A 26,422-nucleotide genomic window follows, 5' to 3' on the forward strand; every position below is an offset into this window, starting at 1 on the left:
TTAGTTTTTTTCATTGGGCAGGGTTTATTGAGTGGCGTCGGTGTTTTGTTTGGATTCTGTGTTATTCGGTTGCTCTGAAGCGACTTAAAATTGGTGTTGTTCTTCAGGGTTTGGAGCTTTTGTTCATGGATATAAAATGAAGTTTTCATTGTTTTAGATGATTTGGATAATCTTTCCTTTTAAAACTGATGGAATGGGATCGTATATGGGAAATGGGAAGACACATAATTAATCAGTGAGTGATGGAGTAGAATTGGATCACATTTGCAAATTTGATTAATTAATTAATTGGATGATGGTGGATGAAAGATGCATCCAGTTGGATAATCAAGGTTCGCATCACACATACATGCCCATATACCATCATCATGATTCGTCATAATTTGCAGTGTTGCCTCGGCTGCATATGAAATGTATCTCCTTCTACCACTGTGCTTGGTTTGCTGCATCTTTCAATTAATGTATTGGCCTCTTTATCACTTTGTTTCTGCAATTAAAACTTTTTTGTACATATTTAGTTTAAATTTTTATAAATCTTATCTCTTGGTCGTTTAGTTCAGTGTTTTTTTAATCACATTATAGAGTTGAATTCTGTTGCGGTATGGATTGTTTCTTTCTCTGCTTTGACCGCATCGTTTTTACTTTTCCTTCTCTCTTCGTTTTTTCATCTCCGTTGCTCTGCGATTTTCTCCTTCATCGCTCCCTCTTTTGCTGCTAAATCTTTGCTCTTTCTTCGCAAAATAGTCTCAAAAGAGATCCTGACTTTAATTTTATTGGGGATTTGGTTTCCGGTCTTCTCCGGTGTCGGACCCTTTGTTTGATTTTATTGGGTGTTTTGTTTTCGGTCTTATCTGGTGTCGAACCCTTTGTTGGTCAGCGTTTTGTTCTCATCTTGCCATCGTTGGGATCAAAATTTTAAGGTCAGTTTGTTTTCAACGTTTTATCTTTATTTTTTGATCTCTAGGGTAAGAAATTTAAGCTCTTTGTTTCTGTTTTTTTTTATTTATTTATTTATTTATTTATTTTTATTTTTGCGGATCTGGAGGTTGGGACAAATTTTTTGTCAAATTGGAGGCTGATCATGTGCTACCTCTTCAAATTATTGATAAAGAAATTATATTGAGCTTATGTCACATCCCGGCCCGGGGCAGACCACTTCCCGGGCCCGCTCCACCACCGTAGCACGATATTGTCCGCTTTGGGCTTACCATTCCCTCACGGTTTTGTTTTTGGGAACTCACGAGTCTCGAGCAACTTCCTAGTGGGTCATCCATCATGGGAGTGCTCTGGCCTCCTTCTCGCTTAACTTCGGAGTTCCGATGGAACCCGAAGCCAGTGAGCTCCCAAAAGGCCTCGTGCTAGGTAGGGATGGGAATATACATTTAAGGATCGCTCCCCTGGGCGATGTGAGATGTTACAATCCACCCCCCTTAGGGGCCCGACGTCCTCGTCGGCACACCACGACCAGGGTTAGGCTCTGATACCAAATTGTCACATCCCGGCCCGGGGCGGACCACTTCCCGGGCCCGCTCCACCACCGTAGCACGATATTGTCCGCTTTGGGCTTACCATTCCCTCACGGTTTTGTTTTTGGGAACTCACGAGCAACTTTCCAGTGGGTCACCCATCCTGGGAGTGCTCTGGCCTCCTTCTCGCTTAACTTCGGAGTTCCGATGGAACCCGAAGCCAGTGAGCTCCCAAAAGGCCTCGTGCTAGGTAGGGATGAGAATATACATTTAAGGATCGCTCCCCTGGGCGATGTGGGATGTTACAGCTTAGGTATGTTTAAAACAACTATGTGCAATTTTCGATTCGTAGTTTGTGTTTATTTAAAAGGAGCCTTGCCAAATTGGTTTTATCTGTTGTGTTTACGATGGTTCTAATAAATTGGTTTTCCATGTGAGTAATTTTTTGGTCCATAATTGTATATGTTTGCAAGAAAGTCTGATATAAGTTGAGTTGGTACTGTTTTTTCGCTTTGCTTCTGATTGGTGTGTGTGGTTGCTTCAGATCTTAATCGTTTTTTAAGAAGGGAGACTCGATTTGTTCTGATTGGTGTGTGTAATTACTTCATATTTTAATCGTTTTTTAAGAAGAGAAACTCAGTGTGCTTTCCACTTATTTTTTGGACTTGTCTTCGTTATTGGTTTGAGTCAGTGATGAGCAAGGAAAAAGCTTTGAAAAGGAAAGTATTCAAAATTAGTTAAGGGTTTTACAAAAATTTAAAAGCTTAAATGCTTAAATACAGCTTTCTTTAGATTAGTATGCAGAAATCAAAAGGCTTTGAAAGGCACATTGTTTAAAATCATTTGAAGCTTTTACAAAGGTTTGAGAGCTTCAGTGATTAATTAGAGCTTAATTATTTAAATTAAACAATGATTTAATGCTGAATTAAGGTGTGTGATTCAATTACCATTGTGAAAATTAGCACTTTTTATATTGGGGATTAAGAACATTGATGGTGGCAATTTTTCTGAATGGTGAGGTATTTCGTTTGCTTTCATTGTCAAATAGTGTTCTCACATGGGTGGAGAACAATACATATATTGTATATGGTAGATCAATAACAAACACTCTGTTTGGTTCTAATTTTTGGATGATTTGGTATTATTGCAGAGAGATAATGCAGACAAGAAACTGTTAACTCTTATTTATTAAATAGATGCATCAAATATGTTTTGCATGGCAAAGATCATATCTGTTTGGTTAATGATACAACTATTCCAGCTTTTCTTAATTGAGTGGTGGACTGTATTGCAGGTCATTAGGCTCCTTTTGCTTCCAAATTTTTTTAACTCGACCGAAGTCAGTTTGCTGAATCGCTTTTGCGTGTTAGTGATGTATGATTTTCTTTTTTGCACAATCATGACGAAAAACTGAATTTGACTTATTTGATTTTGGGTTTTTGTTGTTCCTATTGCTAATTTTGTGTTTTTTTCCAGTTTTTTTTGGCAGTGAAATCATCGATGCCACCTAACAAATCTAGCTGCTGTAATATCAATTGTTATTGTTGGAGGGAGGTAAAGTTACTATCTTGCTTTATAAAGTGTTGGTTTTGTTTTTTTTTTTTTTTTTTTGACTTTTTTCTTTGTTTCTTTGGCTTCTCTAAAATTCTGTCGGTATAATTGTTCTTTTTTTTACTGTGGCTTTGTACAATAGTGTGTCGTGTTGAAACACACTGTTTTCATTATTGGTTTTAGTTATTTGTTATTGTTTTTTGTTCTGTTTTCACACATTTTCATACAAAATGTTTAATTGCTGACTCATTCCTCTTTAATGCCATGTTAAATTGTTTTGAAACTATTAACGAGATAAACAAACTCAGACAATATTAAGGCTGCTCAGTGTCTGCTGTTCACTGAATAAGTGTTGTTAATATTGATCCAACGTAAATTTTATTCTTACACCAGTCTTAATACTCATTGAGAAAACAGTTTGGTGATAATCTAAGTATTAAATAAGCAGATACAGTTTTGGAATGGTTACTGTTTTGGCATCAATTTCAATTATTGTCTTTGTTTTCTATTTGGCCAATTCATGATTTCTTTGGTTGATAAAAGGATGAAAGCAAAGAAGATACACATTTTTATCAGTTGTTATATTAATTTATACATTTTTTTTATTAAATTTGTAATTCCATTGTCTAGAGTGGCTTCAAAACAAGGTTTAAAATTTTTAATAACAAATGGAGAAAATAATGTTGACAATTATACTTTGAATATAGTATTTAAAGATGTCTTACAAAATTTATAATTACGTGCTTCGCTTTATGACCTCATAGGTAAAAAAATTTACATTTATTTAAATATAATTGAATAACATGTACAATGCTATTTATCTATAATTTTCTGATTACTGCTAAACATAATCAATGTCTTCTTTTTGTATATGCAGAATGAAAAACAGATTCTTTGCAAGCATCACACAAAGGCCATTGTTTATTCTGTATGAAAACCACAGTTAATTCAGTCTTAATTGGTTTTCTATTTATTTAATACAAAACGTATTAAATAATATATCCATTTCTATGTTCATTCTGTCACGATGTTGTTCTAGAGTCTATTTCTGCTTTTCAAGTTTTCCATTGTGAAATTACAATATTGGTATTTGATTTTCGTATTTGATAAACTTTTCACGTCCCATTGGTTCTGTTATAGAAACTTGCACATTTTCACAGGTTCTGTATAACAAACATATCTATATGTATTTATTTATTTGATTGAATTGTTTTATTTTCAGATTTGTAGGCAATGATCTTTTACCGATTGTCTCAGAGCTTCCATAGGACTTGCTCTGTGCTGTTCCTTTGCGGTAACCTCCATTAGGGATGAAAAAGCTACAAACGACATTGTAAGTCTCAAAAGGTTTAAGAAATTTTAAATCTTTTCATCACATGGTTTTCAAAATTTTCATTATGTTTGAATTTGTATCTGATTTCATATTCTAGCGAGTTCATCGTTGATTTGTCATCGTTGTTATATGAAATGATAAAGAACAGTTTCCTAGATGCAGTGTTCATTCATTCTTAATCATAAATTTAATTTAATTTTGTAGGTTCACCTTTTTTCCGAAAGAAAATTAATCTGAAAATCCAACTGAGGTATAAATCCCTGCGTTTACTTAACGTTTATAATTCATCCTTCCCCACCCTGTATCCCAAATTACAATTGAAAACTTCATTAGTATGTACCAACAATTCAAGTTTTATTCCCTTTTTTTACTTAATATTTTAGTTTTACATTCAATCTTTACTAACATTTTTTCTCAGGAGAATTGGCTGTTACTAATATAAATTAATGACCATCTTCTTTTTACTTACTTTAGAATACATGACTAATCCCTTCCCTGATCACTGAGAAGTATACTTCAATATCTAAAAGTATTAGTCAAGATGTTCCCATTACAAATATACCCTGTCCACATGGCTTAATTCAACCAAAAAACATTTGGTAATAGATAAATTGTTAAATCTATCCATATATCATTTTTATTGGTTATTGGCTCCATTTAACAATTCCTCTGTTTCTAAAGTCTTCTTTCATTTAGTTAAAGCATGTGAAACAATTACATCTTTGGTCAGACCATCTTTGTTTATACTTTTAGACATCCATTTTAAACCCCTCAGTGATCAGCATAGTCATTAGCCATGTATTACAACTAAGCCAATAGAAGAAAGTCTTTACCTACAAATTGGTAACAATCTATTTTTCTGAGAAGGAAAAATGGAAATGATGATCGTTTGTCCGAATTATGCAAGTTGAAATAACTTAGCAACTTATACCTCTTTACTATATAGAACAGCGAACTAAACGTATTTGGTCCATTTTTGTACACCGTCTCCTTCTATTTTTACAAAAAAAAAAATCATACAAAATTGACTGTTAATTAACAATATAATTATTCAATTTGATCACACAATTCTTTAGTTCTAGGTTTTTTTTTTTTCCAAAGGTGCACCAATATAAGACTTTCAATTAAACACCAACAAGATTACATTTGTGATAAGACTGCAATTATACAATTAGTATTCGCTAAATATTACTTTTGATATATGAGGTTCCTGAAGAAGAGAACGGAAGCATATTGTTAGCTTAGATTTATATTTCTTATTACTTTCATGCAGTATTTGATTCCTGACCTTTTCAGTTCTAAAAACAATTTGATGCATAAGAATTTATTCATGCTTACTGTTATTTTACAGCATAACCAGTTATTCTGTAAAGCATCGCCTCCAATCATCATTCATTTGAAGGTACACCATTCTAACACTATCTTTTATTTGCTTTGATAAAATTAATTCTCAGCTGTTTAACTTATAAACAATGACAATATTATTTCTTCCCTTGGTTAAGTATTAAATACCTAAACACTTTCCTACGTGTTAACTGTCAATTTACACACTTAACAACCCTTCACAAGCTCACATTTGAATCAACATTTTTTCACACCGTACAACACAACTTTAACCCTTGAATTACAAATACATTGTTTCTTACAATTGCCCCATTACTAGAACAAAACTGTACCATTTGTTATTTCTATATGTTTATTCCTTCCTGTAAATACGATGAAGACACATACATGTTTGTAAAACTTTCTACAAATTTTATGCATGCACTTTTAAAACCCGCGGCAACGCGCGGGCACAATTGCTGGGCACAATTGCTAGTTATTCTCTACTAAAACCCGGTGGAAAACACTGTTCATTAACAGTGTCCACCCGATTTTGCCCCTCATTGTCTTCATGGTTTTTTAGTTTTAGTGGGGTTGTATGGTGAATTGGCCGTTTTGCCCTTCTCTCTTTTTCTTCCGTGTGTGCGTTCTCAGTTCCACACACTTCCAAATCCCTAAATTCGCAGACTTTCCCCCTTCTTTCTCCAACACGGTTTCTGCTATTGCCCCTGCGTCTTCTACGACAACGATCTGCATATTTGCTTTGCGTGGTAAGAATTTTGTTCTCGATTTGAAACTGGTTGTTTAATTTCTGTTTGTTTACCAAGAAATCTCTCTCTTGCGTTTTTCTCCTGAGGTTTATGCTCAGATCACTTTGCATCCAGAAGCAGATGTGAGAAACATGTTTTCTTTTTTGTCTTATTTAATGTTTTGTTCCAACTTCCTCTGTTTGGTTGCTTAGAAGATGGAGAAAAGAATATAAAGTCACTAATGTTAAAGTCTTTTCAAATCAGTTGGAATATTATCTAAAATACGAATAGGGGAAATTTCACATTTTCTCAACCTTTTGCACAATTTTCGTAGTTAATGAGGCTTAGATTTTGATATAATATTTGTCGAAAACGATAACCGAATGAAAAAGATGTGAAGATTTGAAGTTAGGGAAGCCAAATGGAGAAGAGAAAAATAATCAAGAACAGCAGCTTTGCTGCTGGTTCAGTTTTATTTGTGATGTATCTCGAATGTTGTTTGTTATTCCTTTATTTTTTTGGTATTCTTTTAAAGCTACAGTGTTTGTTAACAACTGTTTCCATTTCTACATTCGCTAAACCCTCTCTGGAAATTAATTAAAATGATTTCTGGTACATGCAATATATGTTACAATTGAATTATTGAGGAATGTGGGGACTGCACTGAGCAAGTGCTTGGACAAATTTTTTTAATTGAATTGTAAATTTTGTTTCAGTATTAGACGTTGTATGAATATGAATTTAAATAATCATTTTTCAGTTTTTAAATAAATGAGTCTCAGTAATTTGTGTTAGTTTTTATCCGAACAACACGTGCACTTACCTGTCTGTGTTGGTTAACTAAATTGATGCATATCTTGCCAGTTAGCATTATGTATTTGAAGGAGTTTTTAAAAATAAATCCCTTACTAAACACGTTTAAACAATTGGTCTTTGGTTCTATATGTTTGATAAAAATTGGGTGGAAGGAGTAACCAATTTGATTGTAGTGTGTTATCACCATTTTGTTAGATGCTTAAATGAATTGGGTTAGAACTTACCATGTGGTTTTTTATCGATAGCAGCATTTGGACACAAAGATGTGTGAAATGCTAAGCTATTTACATGGAAAAAAAAACATTGGGGAAATCATGCTGTGTTAAGCTATTTACACAACAAAAAATATTGGAGAACATTGTTTATTTAGATTGATAAGGGTGGTAGAAGTTGTTCAGCAGAATAGCAAAAGCTTTCTTCCAGTTGTATTTGTTGTCAAGAAGGCAGCCTAAGCAACAAAAAAAGAAAAGAAAATATTGTAACACGTATTAAACTGTTGAGAAGAATTAAGGACCAGAGTTCACTATTTTTTTTTCGAATTTTATTCATTTGAGGTTTGATTTTAGGATTATGTGTTTTCTGTTTAGTGTGATTCAATATGGGTTTTTTGGTCAAATGGGACATGGAATTTCAAATGTTGTTTGTTATTTCTTTATTTTTTTAGTATTCTTTTGAAGATCTGCATATCGATTGTTGCTTCTGTTTCTTATATAAACACAATGTGTTTTGCGATCACAACTTTTGTGATCAGAAACGTTTAAGTTCATCCAGTTAATTGTACAATGGCTTTGATGTCAGCTAAACTGAATGTAAATGAAAACCAAGTTGCTGATCTTACCAGCCCAGTTCACCCATCTCTTTGCTTATTTAAATTATTTGAAGATGCCTATGTTGATTGGTGATTTTGAAGTGATTACCTTTCTTTATACAAGTTCTCTTCACAAAGAAATCTGGTTTGGCAGATAATAGATAAAGCTTTTAATGCATTCATTTAATGTTATTGCTGTTGGGTTTTTGGCTCAAAATTAGGATGATGCAATAAATTAGGTTTGTGTTACCTATTTGGTTTTGGTGTCCTATTTGGGTTTGGTTTTAACTTCTTAGTTAGTTTCCTTGGTGGAGAGATTTTGTTAATTACCTATTTGATTAGGATTTGAATTTATTTCCTATTAGGATTCTTATTGTAACCTAAGTCCTATGCACTATAAATAGGACCTTAGGGTTAGTGTATTTTGTGTGGCTCATTCGTGTGGCAATTTGGTGAGAGTCAATTTGTGAGTTAGAGAGCAATTTGGGAGAATCTTTTCCGTTTGTTTGAGTTCTCTACTCGTTTGGTTTAGGGTTTGTAATTTGTGGGATTTGGGTTGTGAGCGTTTAAACACTCTTTTGTAATCTCCGTTTGTTTAGTGAAATTCCTCGCCGTGCTTCGCCCGTGGAGTAGGCTTTACACCGAACCACGTAAATCTTTTGTGTCAGTTTGAGATTGTTTGTTTTAGCTTTCACCTACTACGTTGATATTTGATACTTTGTTATAATTCGCTTCCGTTTGCGCATAAAAGTACAACAATTGCAGATCCGCTACATTCTTCAAGAAGTTCGGTTTACAGAACCGGAGCCGTTTAAGCAAAGGTGTCCCAGTTTATAGCTGAGGTATTTTAATTCGAACGGTAACATTGTGTGTTTAAAAGGATCCCCTCTAATTTTCAGAGATTAATATTATTCAGTATGCTCATCCAATCACTACTCCATTGGGCAATACACAAAACAAATTATGAAAAGCAAACTAACTCATCCAATCACTACTCCATTGGGCAATACGCAAAACAAATTATGAAAAGCAAACTAACCAAACAGGCAAAAAATAAAAATAAAATTCTAAAATGTTCTCAAATTTGATTTTAAAGCCAGCTTCTCCTCCATATGCAGCTAACCCATTTAGGAAAAACAATAAAGAAGGCCATTGGGACTCAAAAGTTGTTTTCAGTTTAGCATGATTATCACTTATATAAACATACAAGGAAAGCAAATCTCAAAGAGTCAGGTTTTTGCTCCAATGTTAACAATGTTTGTTTCATTTGTAGTTTTTTGTAGTCTTTATAAGCATTTTTTAGTTTTGATGCAAAAATAATATTTTTTACTCTCTCCTCTCTCTCTCTCTTTCGTGTTTTTGTGGACTTTGGGTTTTATTTCTTTTTTGGGTTTTGAATGTTTTGAATTTTCTCGGGTTCGAGACTTGGGAGCAGCCTCTCCATAAAATGGGGGTAAGGCTAGCCGACATTCACCTCTTCCAGACCCTGCGTAAAGCGGGAGCCTTGTGCACTGGGTACGACAAAAATAAAGTATTGGTTTTGCAGTAAAAGCGGCAATCCTCTTCTCCCAGCTTCATTTCCATGTTCTCACTATTCATACCCATCTTGCCCATTTCTTTCTAAATTTCTCCTTGCACCCACTGGAAAAAAACAGAGTTCTGTTTTTGTTTCCTCAAAATATAGATTAGACAGCAATATTCTGAATGCTTTGCTTATCTATGTTCTTTGCAGGAAGCTCAAAGGATGATAAACAAAAAACGGAAATCACAGATTGCAAATTAGATGGACAAAAAAGGCAATAGAAATTCATAGGGTCCCAAATCCGTGAGATAAAAGGTATGAAATTGTTAATTGAACATAAATGTAGAACTGATTGCTGCAAATAAGTATGGTTACTTTTGTATCACATTCTTAATTAAGATGGTTATGCAGTCCTTTTGTAATTTTGTGTATCTATTAGCTCTGTAATGACTTACAAGTTACACACACCTCAAAATTTTCATTTTCTTTCAAACAATCTTGATCCGCAATATCTGCAGGATTGCAATGAAATAATTGTGAGCAACATGTATAATGGGAAGGATTTACAGAGGTTTCAACTATTGAACTTGCTTATGCTCTTATTTGAGCGACTGTAAAAAAGATTTAGTAGGACAAACTGGAATTGGCTTAAATCAATTTATCATTGATAATTTGATTCTGTTATTCGTAGACCATTCTTCCGAATCTCTGAGTTCGAAGCAGATCAATTTTTTCATTTTTATGTTTAATTTTAGGAAGAAATGAAAATGAGTTTTGCCTTTTTTGAGTGTTTTGTTAGTACTAGCTTGCTGCATATGCTATTCTCTGGGTGTAAATATAATTATCTAAGTAAGCGCACTTATTTTTGAACTCTTTAACTCATTTGTGGTTGCAATAGGATTTTTTTCGGATTTGTCCCAATCTTTTTAACAATATTAGGTTTCTGTCCTGCATGTCACCAGGCTTATTCTTTTTTCAATTCACATTAATCACGGGTTGATTCAATTTCATTTTGGCTGCTGTAAATGGGTTTTCATCAGCATGTCTGACATGATAAAATCATGTCTTTTGGATTAATTCAAACAATGTAAACATTTCATTTGTATTCTTGATCTTTGTTAATATTATAGTTACATGTCTAACGAAAAAGGATTTCTTTTAATGAATAATATGTGTCATTACCTAAAATGAGTTACCTTTGCTCAGAGTTTGCTGTTTAACATGCTATGTTCCTAGGTAACATGCATCTAAAACTATTTGTGCAGAAGAAGATATCTCATTACAACCACCTCAATCTAACAAAACTTTTAGCACTCTTAAAACATTATCTGAACTCTCAGCTCAAGTAAGTCCTCAGTTTCCATATACTTTTTATTTCTTAACATCTACATGGTTTTCATAGTTTTTAACCATTAAATCACGTAACTTTATATTTACAATTATATTCTTTCTAATTGTTTGTATAGATTTCTTTTTTGCTCCCTACAAGATAATGTCATGGCGTGGTTTAGTGGTGTTGAATATAATTGGAGAAACTGATTCTTTAATCTACTCATGCTGTAGGATTTCAAAGTTGAAGCCCACTTACTTTCAATCTTTTCGAACAAATTCACTTTGTAAAGTAACAAAACAATGATATTCCTAAAGGAAATAAAATTGTTTGCTTTGCTGAGGTGCTTCTGTTTAGATTAATCAATGCCATAGTGCATTTTGAAACCTAAGTTATGGATCTATTAGTTTCAATTTAAACACATCTAGAAACTTAGATATACATTTATTAGCTCACATTTATATACGGCTGGAAAGTTAAAGATCTGCTGAAGATACTAAATTTAACTTTGGTAGTTTTTCAAACATAATTACCCATACAATTTCTAATCCCACAGCAAAACAAAGCACCGCCATGGGCAGGAGAGGAGCAGGTAAGAGGGTGCCAAACACCTCATTTGCGTCTACCAACAACATATCACTGAGAGAATTGACCGGGAAAAAGCAAACCAAGGGCGGCTCCTCCATCAATGCCAAGGCCGTGCTGAAGCTCGACCACTTGCAGAGACTCGTTGTGTGGACTGGCGCGGAGGCTTCTGTTCCTTCTCTGGGTGCATTATTTGGGCGCACCTTGGCCGCTGCCCAAGAGGCCATCGTTGTGCCCCCTGAACCTTCTCTCTTCCCTTGCCAGAGGTATGCCAAAAATCTTTAGATTCTTGATTGAAAAACCGCAAAAGAAAGAGGGTTTATCGTATTTGAATTTGGTGTGGTTATAAGTGGATTTAATTGCAAATTTAATTGCCTTTTTAGTTCAATTTTGTGGGTTTTGCATGTTGTAGGATTGGTTGTGAAAAAATTGTGGAAGATTTGATTTCTGTTAGGAAGTGATCATGAACTGCTCACTGTTAAGGTGGGATTGTGAACTATTGGTTTAATATGATCATTGTAATATTTTTGTGATTGAAAGTTTGTGCCACTTTTGATTCACTTGCTTGCGTTAATAGTTTTCGGTGTTAAGAGGCTTGCATAGTTTGTAGTAGTTAATTTGTCCCTGATACAAAATTAGCTATTTGAATGTGGCATGACTTAGAGCTGTGGAGAAAAAGAAACAAGAAAACGGGCTATTCGCTTTAGTCTCATTGATGTCGTTTGGATTGGATTGCAATAGAAATTTATGAAACCAATGAGATAGATTCGTTCTACCAAAATGAACCAAACCAATCCAGCTATAACAGACATTATTGACTTGCGTATCTTTATAAGGAGTCTTGAGTTTCGTGGGATTGCGTATCTTTTGTATGATTTCGTAATACAGCCTCATATTTAGCTTAACCATACCTGCATTCCACAAATATAATTGATTGTAATCATGATGCTTACTGAAGTTACATTCCGCCTTGATTAAGCTTAGTACACCATAAAGATGGAAATCTTATTGGTTTGGATAGGTTTGAAACTGTTTGGTATGGCAATGGGGGTAGCGTTTCTGGTCGCGTAGCTAAACGTGTTGGAGTTCTGAAATTCTTAATTGATACATAGTTATATGGGAACAACATGCATCTAGGATTCACCATCGAAAGTCAGATATATAAACTAAGAAACATCTAATGGAATGTTAGACTCGAAAGGTGGAGAGAGAATAGGATTCTGACTCGTCTAACCTGAAAGCCTAATCAACTACATGTTTGTTTATTTTAATTTTCAGAAAGGTTGTTATTGGTTAACCCATGAATAGATAAAATCCTAACAAAGTTCTCACGAACCGCAATTGCAAGGTTTTCTTTTCCGCTTAACTCGTTTTGCACTGTATACTGTATTGGCATGAAACATGAATCTGACTGAGGCATGTATCGTTTTTTGCTTTACTGATGCTGGCTTGTCCTGTTTGTGTTATTAGCACGCAACAGTGACAACACAAATAAAGATATTAGTAAACCTTCGTGTTTTGGATTTTATGTCACCTTGAATGTATGTTTTCAAACACACTGAAGTGCTTTTGAGATAAGCATAGAGCTTCCCATGACTTTGACTCTGAAATGAGTCAGCCATTACGTTACATGAAAAAATTATTGGAATCAATTTGTCTTTGGATGCGTGTAATGTGTGTTGTAGCCTTGTAGGTTTTATAACTTTGGACAATATACATTTTGAAATGAATGATACTATAAAGTATATTAAAAGGTACAGACCTGTGATCAGCGTTTCACTATTTTGCAGATGTGAAACAGTTCTTCAGCCTGGCTTCAACTGCACTGTTCGAATTGAGAAAAATAGAGCAAAGGCACGACGACGAAGTAAGAAACTTATTAATTTCTCTCAAAACAATGTAGTGTATACATGCCACTTCTGTTCACATCAGAATTTGAAGAGAGGGACTCCGAATGGACATATGAAAACGATATGCCCCCCTAAGGCCAAGACAACTTCGAAACTGAACCTCGCTAAGTCCATCTCCAAGAAGTTTGTCAACTCAAAGAAAACCACTGCAGGCGATGAGGTTAGTAAAGCGCATGAGATAGCTCCTTCCACAGGCGGAGAGATTCCTAGTGTGGATACACCTGCAACTCCAGCGGTGAAGACTGGAATTACTTTGTTGTTGGGAGGGAAGAAGAGAAGGAGAAACAATTCAGCGACCAAGAAACCAGCTGAACCTGAGAGCAGTCCCACCTCAATAGGCGAAAACACAACTAGCACGTTAAACAAACGGAGGAGAAAATCGTGGACTAGTTTGAAGGAGATTGCCAAACGCAGTGATCACAGTAACATGCGAAAAATCAGTTTGGTTTGACAATCCCTTTCGATGCCCCACGAGTGCATAACAATTTTGTAGTTCGGTAGATCAAATTTCGAATGACATGAAATAGCATGTTAGTTCTTTGATTGAAGGAGAAGGGAGTTTGCCTGAAATGAAGCATGCTGCACGATAAGAACTCACTGAATAATTTTACTGAGTTGTTCCGAGTCGACATAAAGCAAAGCAGGACGAAGATAGAAATTTAGGAGTCGTTTGATAATTATTTGTTTTTTCCGTTTTAGTCGGTTTTAGTTTTCAAAGTGAAAACGATTTGAAATAGTTTTTTGTTTGCTTTTTGTGTAACTTTTATATATTTATCTAGTCTCGTCTGCCATTTTTCCTCAAGGAAGATTAATTATTCGATTTTGATCAGATTCAGTTTCCTTTAGCTGCTTTTGGTCTCACTGGACATATTTGTAACATCTCTGCTGACTAATTCTTCCTATTTAGCCAATCTTACTGTTTGCTAATTTAGGAGGGATGGAAGTATGTATGCCAGCTGCACGAGTAGACACATGTCTCTTATATCTTTGGATGTTGTCCTTTTTTTCCCTTCCTTTCTTTTCATGTCCATGTAAGGTTTTTATCAGAGAAAAGTTTGTCAAGGCTGTTCAACTGGTGGGGGGAGCATTTATCGAGGAAAGTGAAAGATGATGGATATGTTTGATATTTGGGTTTTTGGGTTGAAATGGGTTATATATTCATAGAGAATCTGTTGGTTCTTTTAGCTTTAGATCCGACTAGTCTTCAAAGCAGATAGCCATAGAGAAACTGGTGGTACTCTTAGCTTTTAGGTTCTGCATGTTGATTTGTTTGCTTTTAAAATCAAGGAACTTCAATTCCTTTTGTGGAAGCAAAAACATGCTTAGTGAAGAATTTGTCCACAACATCTAAAGAGGTGTAATTTTTCCATGAGTGCTCGAATTTTTGCATTGAAGATGACAATTTCCTGGGACGATTTGGTCATCTGAAACAAACTTCTACTTGTTCAAGACAGATAAATTTAATGAAAGGTGACCTATTATGGAATAGCACAGAAATTCATGTAAACTATTTCATTTTTCTGTTGAATTAAGGCATGTTCGAGTTGGTTTGTTCTTTTATTTTGCATATTTTCAATAAAGTTGATAAGATCTAAAGAGTAACTTTGTGGATGTTTCCATGTGGAATGAATACATTAGTTTCAGGTGAAAGATGTAGAGTCAAGATTGCTTCAGCAGTTCTCTAGGTATTTTATGCCTTAGCTGGGAGTCTGGGACTAGGCTTACTTGTTCACTTTTTCTCTCATTTTGTATGAAGATCTCAGTTGAGAATCGAGTAAAATGCGTCTGTGTTTCCCTCTGCCCTGGGTTGAGTATGGCCTCTTGACATGATACCTTTTGAGTATCCATGTATGATCAGACAAGATGTGGTTGCTATGGCCAACTCTTGATGTATGCAAAAGGGATAATACTATAGTTGCTCTTGCTTTCATGGTTTTTATTTCAGGTGAGGAGAGAGCAAAGGAGCCTGATGATTGGGAGCGTATGCAGGTGATTTTATTTGTACCTGTAGTCGGTTTTGAGTACCTTGCACTCTGCAGCATATACGTTCTGTGCTCGTTGTTGATTTCATGGCTGATGCTCGTTGCTCAAGATGCTCAGAGTTCAAAGTGGGAGTTAGGGACATTATTCAAGCAGGAAATAGTGCTCGGTATCAGGTTTGTGCATATAGAGATTAATATATGATATGGTCACCAACCAGAGTCTGAAGGCAAGTGGCAATTGCTTTTGCCCCTACATTTTTCTTTTTAAACTGGGATTATTATACACTGTTGGGAGCATACAAAATAACGGGCAATGTTTGAGGACTAAGTCTGGTGTGCAATAGTCCAGGTCCGACGAAAATACCAAAAAGAAAAGATGTCTCTGGTAGTATCATACCAACAGCGGAGTAGGGGTTAAGTTGAGTAATCTGAAAGTCTCTTACCTACTGTGTAGACTCTATAGGCAAGCATCAACTATGGGTTGGTTTCTTATGTTGCCTTGTACCGCCCCTAATTTTGCCAAGGCGTTCTTCGGCTTTGCTGGCTACGTTCAAAGTTTGAATTGCATACTTTTCAGTCCCTAAACTTTTGATATTATCTGTATTCTGAAGTAGGTGGTGATGATGGATGAAAGACGTTTGTACATTATCTCTATCTACCAAATTTTTTTCTGGTTCTGGCAAACTATCATTGAGTTCTCTTTCCAGTATTTGATTTTTTTTTTTCACTAAAAGATGACATTGCCATGGATGTCTGTAGCCTCATTTGCTTTTCAGTCCCTAAGCTTAATGCATGAACGTTGTTTCAAGGGTAATTTATTTAGATTGTAACAGCTATATCACTTGTTTCCTTCTTGCAAATGGAATTTACTTTCTCATTCATTTTTCAGCTGGACTGTATTTCCTGTGGTCATTCATGGTATGCCGCCCGGGATGCGGTTTCAATGCTCACAATTGACGCACCCAGTTCTTACAAGAACGTTGGGACGGCACCTTTGGCCACTGCCAAGTTCGAAGACGTTGAGAAGAAGCTGGCGAGCCCTCGTGAGTCTGACAAGGCAACCAAGGACACTGTAAGAAAAACAACTGAAGCATATATGCCAGTCTTGGAAGCGGAAAGATCATTTAGTAAGTCTAAAAAGGAAGAAAATTCCGAATCTGCAAAGAAACCTGAGTAGAAATGCGGCGTTTGTCATAGTTTTTGGATCTGGAAAGTTTAGGCTGATGAATTATCTACGGAATGCAGCCTTGGTAGTTTTGTACAAACTATTATATTATATACACAATTATATATTATTAAAAAATTGAAGTCCTGTAAAGCTTAGCATCACGCCTCAAGACTTTTGCCTAGATGGGGCTATTCATGACTCACTTCGCCTCCACCTTTGCCTTTTAAAGCATTGCGATCACCCTTAATCCTTTGAAGCACCTCCACCACAAGTTGAAACATAACAATAATACTAAGTACCAGAATGTCAGTTTCAAAATATATTACAAGGAAACATGAGGCTATTCTCTTGATTTAACACTTTTTCCGTTTCAAGAACACAAATATCAAGAGCTTTCTTAAATTGTTATTATTATTTCTCTCTAAATGCATCACGACACTTACACGATAATCCAATAATATTAACCAAACTACTAGTCACTGGGAAGACAGTGGCAACATCATCATTTCCCTTTGCTAGGGCTACAAGAGCTAGTTGAAGTTGGTGTGCCAAACAATGAACATAAAATATTTAAGGATAATTGTTCAAAATATTTGTTTTAAGAGCATTTAGCTCTTCATATTACTAACTCTATCATAGCATTGTCCTCATACTCAAATTTGTTGTGGCAAACAACCTTTCAATAGCCTCTGCAAGTTTGCTAGTAGTTGTATAGGAGACATGTTGAAGACCCAAAAATCTATCAATTACTTCTCCTCTTTTGTTCACGTAAAGCAGAATCTTTTTGTTGTGTTATAACTTATATACTTCAACCACTCAAATAAATCAGATCAATGAGTGATAAAATATTGATTGTCGTTCCCTATAACTTTTCGTGGTGCTTTGTGGGTTTAAGGTTGACAAGGACCCTTTTATAGATAGTGTCTAAGAATTGTTTTACGATAATTAGGCTTATAATCACTCATTCAAAGTCTAAGTCCAGAGTCTACAGGAAGATTAGCCAATATTTCATCCAACCAGTGACATCACTTTATTGTGAACTAGCGGAAATATCCAAAGGAGGATTTGGACTACCTGAAATATTCGAAGGAGGATTTGGACTAACTGTATTATCTAAAGGAGGGTTTAAGCACCGTTTCTTATAGTATCGTTCATTTACGATGACATGCCTGATTGTTTGTCTAGAATCAATATCAATTTTGTGTGTGTAATAGGGGACGAGTGATCTTCTTGTTTTGTTATATTTTTTTTAGAATTAGTGAAACGTCGCCGTTTTACTATTCTTTTTTTCCCAAGTTCAAAACGATGTCGTTTTGACTTGGGTTTTTTTTCAATAAAAGGCTCATCCGATCGTCGAAAATCTCCATGAAGAGCAGAGGAGGAGGATTTCCGACGACCAGAGAGGCGAACACCCTCCTTGCGCTACGGTCGCTAGTGAAAAACAATAATATCTACGTATGCAAGTGCAGGTTTGATCCACTGATCTCCCTTTCCCTATTAACTTACAATTTGCATAGTCCAAAGTTTATTTCAGATTTACAGTTTATACTACTTTCTAATTAGTAGGTAATTAGCAATAAAAAATAAGAACAAAAGTTGGATGAAAATAGAAAAAATGGGATTTACATGAGTGGAGTCCAAGATTCCATGGGTTTGATGTGACCGGCCGACCGCTTGAGATCTTTTAGCTCCCGCCTAAACTCAATCAAATGCACACACATTTACCATTTTCTCCTTTACCTTTGGGGTCCATGCTTTTCCCATTCCCCAACAGTACCAAATGTATGAGACTGCCCATCTTATCATTGACTCACTTGTGTTTTTTTCCTCAAATGACCACTTGACCATAAAAAGAAACACTCAAGAAACATCAAGTTAAACTATACAAATTATGGCATATGACGTTTTACAATTGTGAAGAAAAGTAATTATGTGTATACATCTTAATATGAGTTCAATTCTCGATGATTGTTTTGTCTTTTGACAATTAATTAATTGACCCACTAACGCATTGCTTTACTAAAAAAAAAAACTATACAATTTATAGTTAATAACTATACAAAACCCATGTCCTATGTTTAAGGACCATTGGATCAATGTTAAAATTTAATTAACTTATTAATTATACAAACCCACATTTGTTTACAACACTGATGAACAATTGATTTGAAGATTCATAATGTAATATTAATTGTCAATTCACTTACCATAACATAAACTGATTGATTATATCACGTACTGTTGTTTGAATGCACATTCTTTGAACTATTTGAATGAAGTACTTTACTAATCTTTTTTAGTGTTGACTTTGTGCTTATCCCCTTTTTTTTCCTAATTTTTCTCAAATCTCATTCATTTTTTTAACAAACGACAATATCTACACTAAAGAGATGGGAGAATGGGTTAAGCCTTATGATGGACTTACCATAATAATGTGATTCAACTTCACCTTTAGCGAAAATCGAACCTAATACATCTCACTTAGAAGCGAAGAGGAATATCACTAGACTGCAGTTCTAAGTGGCTCTCATCCATTTGAAATCATTTAAGCAAAAAAAATCCAATCCAAAAGTGATTCGATTGAGGAGATGTCATTTAAACATATTAGAGGGCTTTCTTGTCAACTAAGTACCAGTTTGGTAAAGTTGAAATTTAGAAAAGAAAAAAAAGGGTAAGTTACAAAAAACTACCTTAAACTATAGGTCGAATCACATTCTCATACCTCATGTTTTATCAAGAGCCTAGGTCTAGTAGTTGATGAATCCTTTTGGGTTTTGTATTTTCATAGTTTATGATTTGAATGTTGTAATTGTTACAAGCTTTATTCTTGCTTCTTTGGATGTGAATTTTGCTTGAAAATTTGTCATCTCAAATGTTGTAGATGTAGTTCATATGAGCATGAATTTTGGAGCTAAAATTTGATGCCATGTTTATGGGGAAATTCGGCCAAATCCAAATGGTGGATTTTTTGGTTCATGTTTGTCTTGTTAAAAGTGTTTTAAAGTGACTTTTGAAACCTCTAAGTATCCTAGGATGTTAACCCCCTTTTGAGTAGTGAAAATTTGAGTTTTATTGAGTGAAAACATTCATGGCGCTCTTATGGGTTTTCATGGATGTTCTTCAATGCTCTTGCTTTGTTCATAACAAGGGCATGGACACTTTATGTGCCATGATTCTTCACTTACAAATTGTTGTATGAAGAAATGAATCATTGAGTGTTGAAGTGGTATGGAGGTTGGAGCTGAATCACAGATGTCCAAACATAGCCTAGAAGTGGATAAATAGATGCTGTCTGAAGAGGAGGAAGACTCAGCCATGGCAAGCCTAGAAGAAGCCTTGCCGCAACACCCAATCATCTCTAATCCTATTAACGCAGCTACCCCAGCTACGCCACCATCTAATTCTAGAAAGGTTGTTCCAAATTCATTTCTTTCTTGCTCCATTCCACCAAATGTACCTTTTCCTCGCTGGTTTATGCAATCTAAGAAAGAAGAGAGCAAAAAAGACATCTTGGAAGCCTTAATTTGTTGCTGCAATTGGTTGGGCACCATCGCACAATAAAGCTACAAGTAATTTTCGTTTTACTACCCTAAAGATTTTTCTAATTTCCAACTTTTAGTTGTCTGTCGCATTTTGGTACTCAAACTTAGATTTTTCCGTCACTTTTATACCTCTATTATTCACTGCCTCAAGTCATCCGTTAATTGTTGATGTATGTGCTTTATAAAGTAAAGAAGAAAAAAAGTAATTGGAGCAATAGTCTTGAATTTTAGCTCAATTGGAACTTTGGTCTCTGAACAAAAAATCTGTGAATATTGGTCATTGCACTTGTAATAATGTGGAGCAATGGTCCCTTAACTTGTTACAATGTGAAGCAGTAATCTTTTTGGTTAACTTTGCTTAGAACTCCCCTCCATTTTTTGTCCCTTTAAACCCTTTATTTAATATGAAAGTTCTAATGGAGTTAGTCAAAAGGATCATTGCTTCACATTATAACAAATTCAGAACCAATACGTACGAATTTTTAGTTCAAAGACCAAATCATTGATTAGTTAAGAGACAAAGCACCGATTAGATCAGAAACTATTGCTCTATTTTATGAGAATAAATCGACAAAACAGCTTTAGAAAAGTAGGTGAGGTCATGTCCAGGACAATTGATCTTATGAAAATGCTGACAATTTGTCATCGCCACATGGTCGTAATGATCTTTGGCTTCCTTGAAAACACAGAATCTAATTCCTAACTTCCCTTGTAACACACTAATACGTATGAAAATAATATAAAAGATGAAAAAAGAGTAGATTCCACCTTTAACTAGCCCTACTTGATCTCATTTTCACTCTTTTCTTTCCTTTTCTCATTCATGACTTCCGCAATTTTAAGTAGATAAACACGCACATTATTTCTCCTCCACACCAATATGTAATCATATAAGTTTTCATTTGATTTATTGAATCTGATAAAAAAAGGTTGTACCCAGTGCACAAGGCTCTCGCTTTACGCAGGGTCTGGGAGAGGTGAATGTCGACTAGCCTTACCCCCATTTATGGAGAGGCTGCTCCCAAGTCTTGAACCCAAGACCTACCGCTCATGGGCGAAGGCACTTGCCATCGCACCAAGTGCGACCTCTTAAAAGGTCGTACCCAGTGCACAAGGCTCCCACTTTACGCAGGGTCTGGGAGAGGTGAATGTCGGCAATCTTAAAAAAGATGTATAAAAATCCAAAAACTATTAAGAGGAATGAATCAAATCCCATATTATCCAGCCATGAGTGCAACCAATCAAATTCAATTTTCTGAGGGATCAATTTCCAATTTCTAGTTATTCCAGTTGACTAGGGCAACGTGCCCGAACCCCTGCACCCAATTTTGAATTCCCCTCATCATCGTAGAACATAGTAGTTTAAAATATCACCATCAAAAGGTTACGTTTGTGGTTGAGTCAGAAGCATGGACCATACCAGATGGCAAAACTTTCAAGTTATTTCACTTATATATGAGATTACTAGGTATCAGGGCTCCACACCTTGATACCCATAATATGACCTAACAAATTAGACAAATGTAAAACTCAAATTACCAAGCAGTGAACGCAGATTATGTTTTATGGTTTTTCGGGAAGAGATCATTACTCCTGCACCCGCTTTTCCCCGAATCAAATCTACAAGAATGAGAAAGGGTCAAAACAACATTAGTTTCGAACTGAGATATACAACAGATGCCGCAGCAATAAAAAAATACCATATAATTTGTTTATATTCCTAGTGAGAATTGCAAGACGATATGCAAGCAGTTCAAGTGAATCGGTGATCACTACTATCCCACGTTCCTCGAACATTATTGGTATATTTTGGACCCTAATCATATATCATTGGCTCAGAATCAACAAACTATGGCCAGGAAGCTTTGCAATTGTCATCAGAAGTGGGATTTCTTACTGACAGTCATTCAAGGGAATCAATGTGTTTCAGCATTAGACCATTCGCATTCTGAATCTTGAGGAATTTCCTTCCCCATTGCATGCGAAAATTCCTAATAGGGCAGGCAGAACTGATTTTTCTATCACTTGACTTCATCAGCAAACACTATCTTTTTACCCAGAGATCCCCGAACCTGCTTTGCCAAAAAATTCTAAAATCTTTGGGAGGCAGTAAATTCTATCAAATAGCTAGATAGGTACCTTGAGGGAACAAACTCCATGTGACAGCAAACCACAGGCCTAACAACTTGACTAAACCCGAGAAAAATTGGATGAACATTAATGATCATTATAAACATTTCTGGGAAAGCATACCCTGAAGCAGTTTCAGCAATACTACATCTGAGCTTGTGTCCAGTGTTCTCTTGCATAACATTCTCATCTTGGAAAGTGAACCCGAGGCATGAGCTTTTCAGCCACACAAAAAAGAAAGGATAAGAGACCTATCATTACAATTACGTACGCTTTTAATCAAAGATAGTGCACCTATCATTACATCGCCTTTTTCAAAAATATAGCTCACCTATAACTACAATTGCGTACGCTTTTATCAAACAGCGTATGCTATTTGGAACCCCACGAAATGACTACACCTTGTAGAAGTTTCTGAATGCGTTGCCACAAAATGGGCGATATAGCCCGCCAGGAAAACGCTATTTGAAACACTGCTATAAATTATTAAACTCATAGGGAGCAAGTTTTTACCAAGACGGAAAATTGCCTCCTATTCTAAATAGGATGCTGAAGTTCACTTAGAAACCTGAAGTTCTGCTGTTGGGAAGGGCCTTCTTACAACAATATCTAGCCATATATAATTGCCCTTCTGTTTACATACCATTGACCACATGAACCAAAGCAATTATATGCAAAAAGGCAAATAAATGTGATTGAAGGACCAATTAAGTCTTGTAGATAATAAAACGCATTACTCGAGGCACTATATTTATTTATTTACTTTTATTTGAGAAGATCAATTAAATTAATGGTCCACGCATACAATATTAGTATCCAGGCAGTAAAAGATGTTTAGAGGTTTAAGAGAGTGAGAAAGGAAGAGCAATACCTTTCATAAAGTTATGCTCAAGAAATTGCTTTGTACCCTTCCTTCTCTAGCACTTCTGCTAAGGAGATGTCACCTGTCTTTATAATTTTCCCATCCTCCTATAAAATCATTTAATTAAATAATTAGATCAATACTGAAAGATAATCTAGGAACAGTTTTAAAAAGCTTACTGTATTCCTCGCAATGATAATTTATTGATTATCCTGTATTATGTCGTAGAAGCCAACTTATATAACCTTTTTTTCTACGCTTTCTTAAAGCTAAAAAGATTCAATTAACAAAAGAGAAATTTCTTCTTTTTCCAAATCTTCGTGAGTTGATATACTCCAAGGTTATGCCCAATTCATGTATCCCCTAAGCAACATGCAGCTATCTTGGTTGTATTAATTCTACAAGTATCTGGAGCTTCTAAAATTTTACTCACAAATCTTGCCCACTTGGTTCTCTCATAAGTAAAAACAAAAGCGCCAGGAATTCTGGGGAAGAATGCATGAAACAAGCCCTATTTGCTGATGCACTATCCGCTATACGTTTAACAGATTTGCTTATAAGGAGCCATAACATGAAGATAGAACAGCAAAAATCCAAACCGTATGTTTATGCAGTCCGAGATAAACTACCGGACACATGAAACTAATAACTCATTTACCTTGTCATGCTTTTTTCTGAACCATGTTATACTTTATATTTATAGAGCATCCCTTATTACCTTTCCATTTTGTTTTCTAATTTCATGAGACAGATACATGAAACAAGACCCAAAACCTCTCTTGTCGATGTATGTTTTCATATCTTCCAATGACTTACCATAATATGGATACATGTTGGCTTTATAAATTCCAGAAGTCGTAGATAATGAGTAATCATCAATACAGAATTTGTCGGAGTCAGAAGCCCATTGACTGCCTTTGCTACATCTCGTAGCGCATCGACATCCAATCCAGAATCAATTTCATCCAATATAGCCAACTCTGCTCCCAAAACCTGCATTTAGCGGAAGCATGTGAATACAAAGACAAGTACCCAGTAAAACTTACACGAATGTGAAGGAGCAACAACTTACTGAAATTACAAGACTATATCTCTGGGGAAGAAACCCACTTCCCACAGGTTTACATAATTCTACAAATATTGTAATTACACTATATGTTCAATTCAACAAACACACACCAAGCATTTTCTTACAAATGAAGTTTTGACCAAGATTACAAAAGAAGCAGGAAGATTAACTAAGAATGATAGCCATACCGCCAGTTGCAAAATCTCATTGCGCTTCTTTTCACCTCCACTAAAGCCTTCATTAACATTTCGATTAAGGAAGTCGGTCTTCATGTTGACAAGATCAAGTTTGGGAAATACATAAGCATAGAACTGCAAGGACATAAATAAAGATACAAGAATGAATCAGTAAACCAACAGAGACATCTCAAACAGCGGCTTCTAACACGAAATAATGGGCGTAGCTAGCTTGCCTCAATTGGTCCAAGCTCCGGCAGTCCTAGTTTTTTTCTGCGAGCATTGTAAGCCATGTTGAGAAAATCAATGTTGGTGACACCGGGGATCTCAACTGGGGACTGGAAACTCATAAAAAGCCCGGCCAGTGACCGGTCTTCTGCTGCCATTTCGAGCAAGTTGTCACCTTTAAACACAACACTGCCTCCTGTAACTTGGTAATCCGGATGCCCGGCGAGAACCTGAACCAATGAACGAATTAATTTACCAATTGTTTCAAATTTCTAATAATTCGAGACAGAAAGACAAAGTAAGTGTGTTTGGGAGTGCTTTTCAAAATGATTGAAAACGCTTTTGACGAAAGTGTTTTGGAAACAGTATTGAAACATTAAAAATATAAGTGAATTATAGAAAAGCACTTCAATCGTAAACACTTTCACACTTCCAAGGGAGCCCTTAATAATACGGACCTTGGCAAGAGTGCTTTTCCCCGAACCGTTCTTTCCCATAATTGCATGAACCTCCCCTTGGTAGACAGAGAGGTTGACGCCCTTGAGAATCAGCTGTTTGGATTCGGCAATCACGGCCGTTAGATCCTTCACTTCGAGTAGCAGCTCCTTCTCTCCTTCTCTGCCAGAAATTGAAGTTTCCGCGGCCGAAGAGAGGCTGCCCCTCACCTTCACCGCCGTCAGAGACCGCAGGTGCCGGTGGTTTGATTGCCAGCGGAGAGGGCGGAGGAGGGCAGAACCTGTAAATACTGGGGACTTGGAGGGTGAATAGCTGCTACCAAGACAAGAAGCAGCAGAAGATTGCGGCGGGGATGGTGGTGGGGAGGGAAGAGTAGAACAACAGGGATGATAAAATCGCGACAGCGCCATTGGATTGGTATCAGTACTACTGCAAAATCCCTAAATTCTAATTCAATTCAACGGAAAAGGCATAACTGTAAATTAAATTATCAACAGCCATGATATAGGTGGTGGTGGCCGGCCCCCCCCCCCTATCATTTTTACTATATTTTTCAATGCCACAACACGGTCTTTAACACAAAGTACAAGTTGTTGAATATTTAAAAAATGTGGTGTACGTATTATGTTTATAGCGCACTAAAATTTGCATTTATTTTTCTAAATTTAAATTTATTTAACATAATAAATAATTTTTTAAAATGTTAAAAACAATAATAAATAAGATTATGAACATTACTAAAAAGTGGTGAGAAAAATATTCTCTCAAAATTATATGTTCTAACTCAAATTGAAGGTTCAAACCATTGGTTTTAGAAGAAATAATTTTCGACACTTACTAGTTACTATTACGATTTAGTAATATTTATCTTCACCTGTAGGTGAGAAATCTTATATTCAATGCTCGTTAAAAACGAATATGAATCACATTATTGCTAGCGAGGCTTAATGTAAATAATATCGTTTATTCTCACACTTAATTTTAATTTTCACATATCTTGTTAATTTTTAAACTTTGATATTTTCAATTTGTTTGATATAACCGTTAAAAATTAGAGTATTGTTATTCATACTATATTTTTGTACCACATTTTTTATATCATCTTAGATGACATTTGATGTGAATAGCCACATCATTTGAATTAATCAGATTTTTAAATTTAGTTCATTATTTAATAAACTAATAATTAAGAAAAATTAGTTAATTAAATGATGATTGTGGTATACGAGGAGTCTTTCTCCTCCATTTCCTTGGGTTTTGCATATTTTTCAAATGACGTGGCTATCCACATCAAATACTATCTAAAATAATATAGAAATGTGGTATAAAAAATGGTATAAATAGTATACTCTAAAAATTAAGAGATTGCGGAAGGTAAAAACGAGTAAGAGAACAGACTTACTCGTAAAGAAAGCT

At 35.5% G+C, this 26,422-nt stretch overlaps 1 protein-coding gene, 1 long non-coding RNA gene and 1 pseudogene across 3 annotated transcripts; 2 read left to right on the forward strand and 1 right to left on the reverse strand.

Moving 5' to 3' along the window:
- Window positions 1-633: 633 nt before the first annotated feature.
- On the forward strand, window positions 634-2,357 carry LOC126629218 (uncharacterized). The gene is made up of 3 exons (XR_007625684.1): window positions 634-928; window positions 1,046-1,129; window positions 1,780-2,357. It is a non-coding gene; the product is annotated as an uncharacterized LOC126629218 (long non-coding RNA).
- A 5,863-nt stretch (window positions 2,358-8,220) lies between these two features.
- LOC126629217 (uncharacterized) lies at window positions 8,221-16,663 on the forward strand (annotated as a pseudogene).
- A 4,848-nt stretch (window positions 16,664-21,511) lies between these two features.
- On the reverse strand, window positions 21,512-25,538 carry LOC126629973 (ABC transporter I family member 6, chloroplastic-like). Of its 2 annotated transcripts, XR_007625911.1 has the most exons (7): window positions 25,009-25,538; window positions 24,559-24,780; window positions 24,335-24,457; window positions 23,894-24,070; window positions 23,087-23,184; window positions 22,339-22,431; window positions 21,512-21,705 (listed from the first exon to the last, which is right to left on the reverse strand). XR_007625911.1 is itself a non-coding variant. In XM_050300145.1 (6 exons), the coding sequence occupies exons 1-5, from the start codon at window positions 25,414-25,416 to the stop codon at window positions 23,104-23,106; spliced, it is 1,011 nt and encodes a 336-aa protein (XP_050156102.1). In that variant the 5' UTR covers window positions 25,417-25,538; the 3' UTR covers window positions 21,512-21,705; window positions 23,087-23,103. The 2 variants fall into 2 exon arrangements, 1 of the variants encoding a protein (XP_050156102.1); XM_050300145.1 differs by lacking the exon at window positions 22,339-22,431.
- Window positions 25,539-26,422: the final 884 nt, after the last annotated feature.

The sequence above is a fragment of the Malus sylvestris genome, chromosome 7 (genome assembly GCF_916048215.2).
Source record: "Malus sylvestris chromosome 7, drMalSylv7.2, whole genome shotgun sequence".
Lineage (NCBI taxonomy): Eukaryota > Viridiplantae > Streptophyta > Magnoliopsida > Rosales > Rosaceae > Malus > Malus sylvestris.